General features: G+C 36.0%; 1 protein-coding gene across 1 annotated transcript; it reads left to right on the top strand.

Moving 5' to 3' along the window:
- The first annotated feature begins 6,727 nt into the window (after positions 1-6,727).
- On the top strand, positions 6,728-7,160 carry LOC140977649 (small polypeptide DEVIL 4-like). The gene has a single exon (XM_073442415.1). It carries the CDS (start codon positions 6,928-6,930, stop codon positions 7,084-7,086), a length of 159 nt encoding a protein of 52 aa, XP_073298516.1. The 5' UTR covers positions 6,728-6,927; the 3' UTR covers positions 7,087-7,160.
- The last annotated feature ends 2,691 nt before the right edge of the window (positions 7,161-9,851 follow it).

The raw sequence follows: 9,851 nt of genomic DNA, 5'->3' as shown, positions 1-9,851 counted from the left end.
TATAGCAGTAGTATGATATAAGAACCGTCAAACCTTTTCACATAACAGCAGTGATCAACTTGACACCTTAGGAATCCATTTTCACTCATGAATCTATCAAACTTCTTGTACCACTGTCTTGGAGCTTGTTTGATACCGTGCAAGCTCTTCTGAAGTTTGCACACCATTCTCTCTTTTCCCCGTACTTCAAAGCCATGTGGCTGCTTCATATAAATTTCTTCATCTAGGTCACCGTGAAGAAACGCAGTCTTTACATCCAACTGCTCCAAATGTAAGTCTTCCTTCGCCACTAGTCCAAGTACAGTCCTGATAGTGGTTAATTTAGCCACCGGAGAGAAAATTTCGGTGTAATCAATTTCTTCCCGTTGTTGGAAGCCTTTTACAACAAGTCTTGCCTTGTACTGCTTGCTACCATCATGCTCTTCTTTTAATCGGTACACCCACTTGTTATGAAACGCCTTTTTGCCTTGCGGAAGTTCTGTCAACTCCCACGTCTGATTGGATGACAGTGAATCCATCTCATCTTCCATGGCCAACTCCCACTTGGTTGAGTCATCATTTTGCATTGCCTCCACATAAGTCTTCGGTTCACCTTTGTCTGTCAGCAAAATATAGTGAAGTGCAGGGGAGTATCTATCAGGTGGTCTAATGGTTCTCAAGGATCTCCTGAGTTCAATCACCGGAGTTTGTGGGTCATCATCTTGTGCAGTTTCTTCTTCATCTTCTTGGTTACTGGTTTTCGATTCATTCACAGGAATATTTGTCAATGACACTTCATCAGTCTTCTTGACTTCAGGACATTCATCTCCAACTCCAATGTCTGATTTGTCCTTGTACAGAAATTTCTCATTAAAGATTACATCCCTGCTCCGAATGATCTTCCGATTTTGGTCATCCCAAAAACGATAACCAAACTCATTATCTCCATAACCAAGAAAGAAGCACTTCTTTGATTTCGGATCAAGTTGTGTTCTGCTTGCTGAATCAATATGAACATAGGATAGACTTCTAAACACTTTCAAGAAATAAAGGTTTACTTCTTTGCCGCTCCAAACCTCTTCGGGTATTTTGTAATCTAGTGGTACCGAAAGTCCTCTGTTTATCATATATGCTGCAGTGTTAACAGCATCAGCTCAGAATGATTTTGGCAATCCAGAATGCAATCTCATGCTCCTTGCGCGTTCATTCAAGGTCCTGTTCATCCTTTCAGCTACGCCATTCTGTTGAGGTGTACCAGGAATGATTTTCTCTATCTTGATCCCGTTCTGTGCACAATATTTCTTGAACTCATCATCTTCATATTCTCCACCATTGTCAGACCGTAAGCACTTCACCTTCAAGTTGGTCTCATTTTCCACCATGGCTTTCCACCTTTTAAAAGTCTCGTAAACATCAGATTTATTTTTCAGAAAATAAACCCAAACTTTTCTACTCGAATCGTCAATGAATGTGACATAGTATCTCGAGCCTCCAAGGGATGTCACAGGAGATGGTCCTCATACATCAGTATGAACCAGCTCCAACTTTGCTGCTTTCGGTTCTCTACCGCCTTTTGAAAAGCTCACCTTCTTCTGCTTTCCAAAGATACAGCTTTCACATAGTTGGTGTTCAACAGTCTTTAATTCTGGTAGCTTTCCTTTTGACACCAACATCTTCATTCCCTTCTCACTCATGTGTCCAAGTCTATAATGCCATAGACTTGAATTGGCTCCAGCATCCACAGCTGCTAATGTGTCTCTGCAACTAGAAGTCATATACAGTGTTCCAGTTTTCTTTCCTCGAGCAACAATCATGGCTCCTTTGTTCACTTTCCAGGAACCATCACCGAAGGTCACATTGTGGCCTTCATCATCGAGCTGTCCCACCGAGATCAGATTGCGTGTCAATTTTGGTACATGCCTGACTTTGTTGATTTTCCAGACAGATCCATTCGACATCTTCATCCGTACATCACCCATACCAACAATTTCCAAGGGTTTTCCATCAGCCAGAAAATTTTTTTCGTAATCGCCAGCGATTTAGTTATCAAATACATCGCGATCACCAGTGGTATGAAACGAAGCTCCTAAGTCCATAACCCAAGAATCAACAGGGCTTTCCATGGATAATAGCAGAGCATCATGTACTTCATCAGTGACAGCATTGGCATTATTCTTCGTTGATCTGCAGTTCTTTTTCAGGTGACCAGTCTCACCACAGCTCCAGCACTTCATATTCTTTTCAAAGATGTTTTTGTCTTTTCCATTTCTTGACTTGGATCTACCGCGCCATCGGTTGGAACTCCTTTCACCACTCCTGCCTCTTCCTCTGTTATCAAGATTTAGAGCAGATCTCGATGATGTTGCTTCACCCGAGTCTTTCCTGCGAACTTCTTCAGCAAGGATTTGATCTCTAACATCATTGAGTTGTAGTTTTCCTTTTCCAACAGAGTTGCTAACCGCTGCCCGCATCGGTTCCCAATTTTCTGGTAAAGACGCCAGAAGAATAAGTGCACGAATCTCATCATCAAATTTGATGTCCACCGATGTCAGCTGGGAGACAATCGTGTTGAATTCATTTATGTGTTTTGCCACCGAAGCACCTTCTCCCATCTTCAAGTTGAATAACTTCTTCATGAGATGTACTTTGTTGTTTGCTGATGGCTTCTCGTACATGTCTGATAGAATGGTCATCATCTCCTACGTGGTTTTGGCCTCCGCCACGTTATGCGCCACGTTCTTTGTTAGGGTCAATGGTATGACACCTAAAACCTGTCGGTCAAAGAGCTCCCAATCATCATCCTCCATCTTTTCCGATTTCTTTCCTGATAGAGGTTGATGCAGCTTCTTACTGTACAGATAATCTCTTATCTGTAACCGCCAGAACGAAAAATCTGTTCCGTCGAACTTGTTGATTCCTGGTCCCGATCCATCATCTCCGGCCATCACTTCTCTAGCCTTAGCGAAAAATCTAAAAAATCTTTTCTGATGTGGAAGATCAGACAAAGCTGCAACCACAGAGCATACTCAGAATTCTTAAGAATTTTCACAACAAGGCTCTGATACCAGTTGTTGGGGAATTACACCCCCGAAGCGATGCCGATCACGATGATAATATAGTACCAAAATTGTGGAATAAAATAATCAACAAGAACAAAAAGATTTACGTGGTTCACCCAATATAGGTTACGTCTACGGAGCACTGCAACTTTTATAACAGGAGAAATATTACAACAAGTGTATACACAAATACACTCAATATTTCTCACACTCTCAATCCTAGTATACCGAGAAAATAATTTCTCTAACTCACACAAAGAGAATTCCCGTACTCAAGAAAAAAATACACTCTTTTTTCTATGTACTTTCTATTTATCAAAGCTAAAAGGCTTTTGATTTTGGGATACAATAACTGAAGGAATTGAGCTCTATTTATAACTAATTCTCTCCAGCAACTTTCTTAACAAAACCGATGTGGGATTGAGAAAACATGTTTTAATATTATTTTATTTAATACGTGTGTCCCACTCTATTAAATAATCAAACCTAACACATGGAGGCTTTCTGGGCTGTCTTAAAAGAGGCCGTTTTCGCCACCGTGCATGGTGGGAAAACACAGCAGCTTGTTAAAGCACGGCTGCTGATTCTTGATACGTTTAACAGACTTCGAACTAATTTTCTGCTGAACGCCATTGATGAACACTGAATTATTTATCTAATTTTTTTCAGAAAAATGAATAACAATTCCACGAGATTATACATGCATGTTTCCTGAGAGATAGTTAGGTTGATACATATGTGATGATGAATTGCGTCTCAATTAGTTGCCTCAACAATGGAGACCCACCTCTGTATTTATTAATATATATTTTTTATCCGGGGAATTACGCGGCGGAACAGTAGATTTTATTGCATTTATTCAATGCATAATTACTAAACATGCAAAAGTCCCACAAAGTGGATATTGGCAAGAAAATTGAAAATTATAATTTACACGTTTCACCCCATAATTTGCGGCTCGCGGGTGGGTTCCAGTTGTACATGTCCAAATTATTATTATGGAAAGCAATTAATAGTCGAATTAATAAATATTCACAGGGATTAGAAAATTAATTAGTGGATAATTGTGACGTGGTTGGATAATTTTGTATTTAATAGAACCTGGAACTAAGGACCCGAGACCGATAAGAATTAATGAAGGGACATTTTTAATGTAATAACGTCATACCCTAGCTTGTCCCATTGGTGGAAAAAAATAAGATTTAAAATGGTTCAAAAAATACACATATACGTACGCCCCGGACCACCCCTCCCAGTCGGACCACCCCCTCCGCACACAATCGGCGGAGGGGGGTGGTCCGACTGGGAGGGGTGGTCCGGGGCGTACGTATATGTGTATTTTTTTGAGATACAATTAATTCTTTTAACATCTTGAGTTAATTATTTTTGTAAAACGAGAACACATACTTCTAGTTGCTATAAGATCTTATTTTGCAGTTGAACAAGTGCAGGTCTTAGCCCGAGGTGTGACAAATAATGCATGCAAAAATATCAAATTAATAATTCAAGATATTCTTTCTTAAAATATAATATTAGATTTCTATAATATATAGCAATTAACTGGTCGAATATAAGCTGGCCAAATTCACTTATAAGGTGGGGCTAGAGTCTACCGAATCAACATATGCTATGTTGCTGACATTTGTTGGGCAATAAAGGCCCAATTTTACGTCTCTGTTATAAATCATGGGCCAATGCAGGTCTCGCTCGCTCAATTCGGCCTGGGTCAGGGGTTTGAGACTCAAAATTTTCCCACTTTCCCCTCTAATAAATAAATAATTGTAATATTTATTAATAAAATCTAAAAGGTTAATTTTTTTTACCTAGTTAGTTTCAAATAAATTTCAAATTCATACTACATTAAATAAGCAATTTTAATATTAATTGTGAAAATTTTAAAATACATCTAATATGATTGTCATTCAAATCTTTTTCTCTAAATCAAATCCATCAACCTAAACACAAGAGCAAAAACTTGTGTGAGAAGGTCTCACTGATCGTATTTTATGAGACGGATATCTTATTTGGGTCATCCATGAAAAAGTATTACTTTTTATGATAAGAGTATTACTTTTTATTGTGAATATCGGTAGGGTTGATTCGTCTCACAAATAAAGATTCGTAAGACCGTTTTCAGAAGATACATGCTCGAAACACAAGTTTAAATGTTGTGAGGAGTAGTTTTAAAATTTGGTAAAAGAGATAGAGAAACCATAAATAGGTGGGATTATGATTTAATGGATGTATTTATTATTATTTTTTAGAAAAATTATGGCATGTTACTTCTCTCGTCAAATAAATAGAGAAAGTGGCATCCCCCACCAACGTGTGAGAAATATGTCCGATAATAGTTCTAAAAATGTTGGTTGGTGAAGTCAATTGTAGTTTTAGGCAAATCATAGTTTTTTTTTTATGAGTTTATTTCAGATATCTTTATTAGTGAGACATATCAATCTTACTCATATTTATGATTAAAAAAAAGTACTTTCCACATAAAAATTATATTTTTTCATGTATGACCCAAATAAAATATTCGTTTTGCAAAATTAATTTGTCAGACCGTGTCACATGGGTTTTTATTTTTTTTATTATTAAGCTTATGTTTTCTTTATTAAGAATTTTCAATTGAATTTATTTTGTTTTAACTAAGCTTACATAATAATAAATTTAAAAAGATATTTTGGGTTCCCACGACTAGTCATAATTAATACCAAAAGGATGAAAGACATAAAATATTGAATAAAATCAGGATTTGTGATTCTCTCCACACCAAAATCCAAAAAAGATTTATTCGATATTCTGATCAATTGAACTTGGTTAATTCGTAATGTTTACCTTACCAGCAAATACTGTCCATTCCAAATTGAAATTTTAATTCAACGTTAAATCCAGGTCCTGTCTGGAATCAAAATCTTTAGAGAATCAAAACAAACATTATGATATTTTTTTTTCTTCCTATTTTAGACTTCGTAACTTATGCTGATGAATTTTACCAGGACTTCTTTGTTTATGATTTCTAGCACTTATCTGGCAAGAAAATTGAAAATCCTCATCTTTACTCTGATATATAACACAATGGTGATGTATATATAATTTTCAAGTAAGATCTTATTACAGTGTGCAAACTTACATTTACTCGAAAACGATCGAATCCCGACTCGATCAGTCCCATTCGAATGGAGGTACGAAGAAACAGAAAGAAAGAACCAGGTGATTTCTGGGTACCGATGAGCAAGGACCATGTATGATGATGTCTCACGCCATAAAATGTATGTTCCCCCTTTACTGTGCAGCCGCGCCATTTAAAACAGCCTTATTTAACCTTAATTTATTCCCTTTCCATCAAATGTTTCAAGTCTGTCTCCCTCCTAATCTCACATTCACCTAGTCTTTTCTCGAAAGTGGATCGATTAATGTTACTTGCACTTGCAGCACGGGGGATTTAATTTATTTATTCCAAGAAAATTGCTTGCTTCGATTTTAATTTAATATTGTAGATTATGCTAGTGACGTGTCACACAGAAAAATGAGAGCATATATATACAAGATATATGAAGCATATTTAATTAACTAATCATCATTATAAATTATATATAACAATATACCAGCTGTTATTCTAAATAAAATATTTCATCTTGATTCTTGTGTATTAATTATATAGAACGATGGGGCACAAGTCCTCGGACCATGCATTATATAAGACCCCTTTTGCTCTTCATCTCATACTCAGCGAATTGCATGCATCGAATCCCTATACACTTAGAAAAAGAAGAAGAGGAGGAAAAGAAGATTTAGCATCGAAATAAAGCCCAAATTTTAAGTTTTTCCATCTTCGATCACTATACAACCAATTTTTCTTTTTCACCAAACAGTCATTTATTTGAAACAAATGAAAATGACAAATTCTTCATCATCGATGTCGTCGGATTTGGAAGGGTCGAAGAAGAAATTATCGACGAAAAAACTGGGGAGATTTTTGAAAGAACAAAGAGCAAGGCTCTACATCATAAGAAGATGTGCAGTGATGCTTCTTTGCTGGCACGATTGATATAATAATCAAGAATTTAGAAATAAGAAACAGCAATTGTTGTTAGTTATAATTTCCCTGAATTATTTATATGGGATTTTTTTATATCGTAAACTTATAATTTATCTTCTGCTCAATCTATGCACGCATGGCTTTTGCGAGATGCGTAATGCCTCAGTTTAACGAGATCATGTAATATACTAATCACAGATGAAAAAAAACACACTCGACATATTTTACATCACCATAATCTTAACATATACAAGTAGTTCTATGTAGATATATATCTCTATATTTGTTGAGCTTGGACAATTAAACAGCTATGGAGTATGATATATATATATATATATATATATATATAACATTAAATTTGAATCCCAGTTCCCAATCCCATTATATTGGTCTCTCTGCTATCTTGACATGACACGTGGGAAATTAAAGTGTGATTCGTCAACATGGCAGCCTTACTGCCATGATTAATCGATTGAATTCTCAACACATTCACATTGAATCATGGCTTCCTCTTTTCATTAATTTTTTTTAAAATAAATATTTTTTCATTTTGACTTCTTATTGCATTGCTGAAAGTTTTAATTTACGTTTTTTGGTACCTAAACACTCTTGCTTCTAAATAATTAAACCAATAATTTAAGAAAAAAACTGTATTATACATAATCGGTACAAAGTAGTCATGTATCATATCATATCATACGCGCGCAACATATGTGGGGGCATGTGCTCCTGATTAATATTTAATGACCAAACAATCAGGATTTCTTAATATAAACAGCGAAAACGATTAAAATTTTCTATTTTGGGCCTACAGAAATTTTGGCATGACCTATTCGTAAACAGGACATCCCAAAAAAAATCAAAACATCACAAATAATATTTATATACTCGAAATAAAGTCATAACATCAATTCACAACCTATAGCCGCATTGGCCAGGACTAAACACATGCAGAGCCGGCAAGGCTCGATCACACAACTATCAATTCAAAACATCGTAAAAATAACAGTACAGCTACACAGGACATCTCTCCGATAAATGTATGACTCCATATATATATATATCTGGGAACTCTCAACCATGACTCGACAACTGGGCACCACTACCTGACGCTCCACCAGACGCGTCAAATCCTCCTGGATAACCTGCTATGGCATAAAAAACAACCACAACATAAAAAGAAACGAGGGGTCGGGCCCCAGTACGACGAACCAATAATATTACGACAAATATAACTGACATGAAATAATATCAAGTAAAATGTAATGCAATGCAATGTAATGCAATGAGTGAAAGGTAACAACTGATAATGGATACCAAACGGAGTCAAAATGAATCGCATCAACAACAGTAACAGTTGCCACCCGTGCCAGGAACGTAGCAACGCAACATCAAGTCGCCACTCATTCATGCACGTAGCATCGAGGGTACGGGAGCTACCCGCTCAGCCCTCATGCAAGTCATCAGGAGTGCTAATCCTACCCACCCGCTCTATCGATGACGTAACAACTCAATAGATCAATATCAATATCAATAGTAATCAAAAGAGTCAAGGCTCGAAATGCTATGCACTAATAGTATCAACACAGATAAATGCATGAATGCAATCACGTATTCACAGAAGCACATAAGGCACGCCACAACTCATTACAAAGTACTTAACGTCATTTCACATCATATAGACGTCATAATAAAACAGTTCATGCATACCTCAACTGAACCCTTAATTTACCCCTGAAATTTCTTAAGGATTTCTCGAATAATCCAATCATGTGGCAAATAATACATTTCATATCAAGTTCAATTTATTTTTCCAAGATTCACTAATTTAGCCTAAAATTCCAAAATCCTTAATTAAGGCTTTACAATTTCTAAAACTAATATATGACAATTCTATAGCAGCTAAATACCTAATTATTGACCACTAAAATTCGGAAATCCAATTATATAAATCTGAATTTTCGAAATTAATCCAAATAAATTCCGAAAATCTGGTAAATACCTCTAATCGGCACAATTCTTGTACCTACAATCAATAATATAACAAATATCAATATTGGTACTATACCAAATTTAACCCAACAAAAATACAGCAACCTTGCTGGAATCATGATTTGTACCTCAATATATATATCAAAATGAAGCCTATGACATAGGGAATAAAACCCCTCAGTCAATTTCCGAATTCCGACGACGTACGGGTGGCAAGTTGACGATGAAACCAACGGCGGTTTGTCGAAAAGTCAAGAAACTCTTCAATATCGGTACTAAAACGTAGCTCTTGTCACGGGCTTTGCGAATCTATGCTTACTTTAAGTTTTGGATCACTGGTGTGGCCACAATCGATGGTCAAAGATTCGAAATTGAAAAAGAAAGAAAAATAAAGCTTGCTGCCGAGAAGTTACGGGAGAGAGAAAGTAATTTGGATAATTATCTTTTTTTTATTTAACTTATTCATAAATGGGCTGGGCTTTAAGGGTTTTCGCTTGGGCTAGGCTCTCACAACATATGTGCCATGACACTAGCATTTTAATTAAGTTTTGGCTTAAATTGGACAAAACATTATTGAAAACATGTTCAATATATCTTGGTACATGTTAAATAATTTAGAACACAAATGGAATACCATTTGAATATGTTTGAAAGTTTCTGAATAGACTTATGTTAATGCATTTGGATCGATAAATTTCAAATGGTCAAATGTATTTTTGTTCTTAGAGAAGTAAGATTATAAACTTTAAATTCACATCTTTCATGTTTATATAATATTTCAT

The sequence above is a fragment of the Primulina huaijiensis genome, chromosome 1 (assembly GCF_012295235.1).
Source record: "Primulina huaijiensis isolate GDHJ02 chromosome 1, ASM1229523v2, whole genome shotgun sequence".
In the NCBI taxonomy this organism is placed as follows: domain Eukaryota; kingdom Viridiplantae; phylum Streptophyta; class Magnoliopsida; order Lamiales; family Gesneriaceae; genus Primulina; species Primulina huaijiensis.
This window is presented reverse-complemented; position numbering and strand designations above follow the sequence as displayed.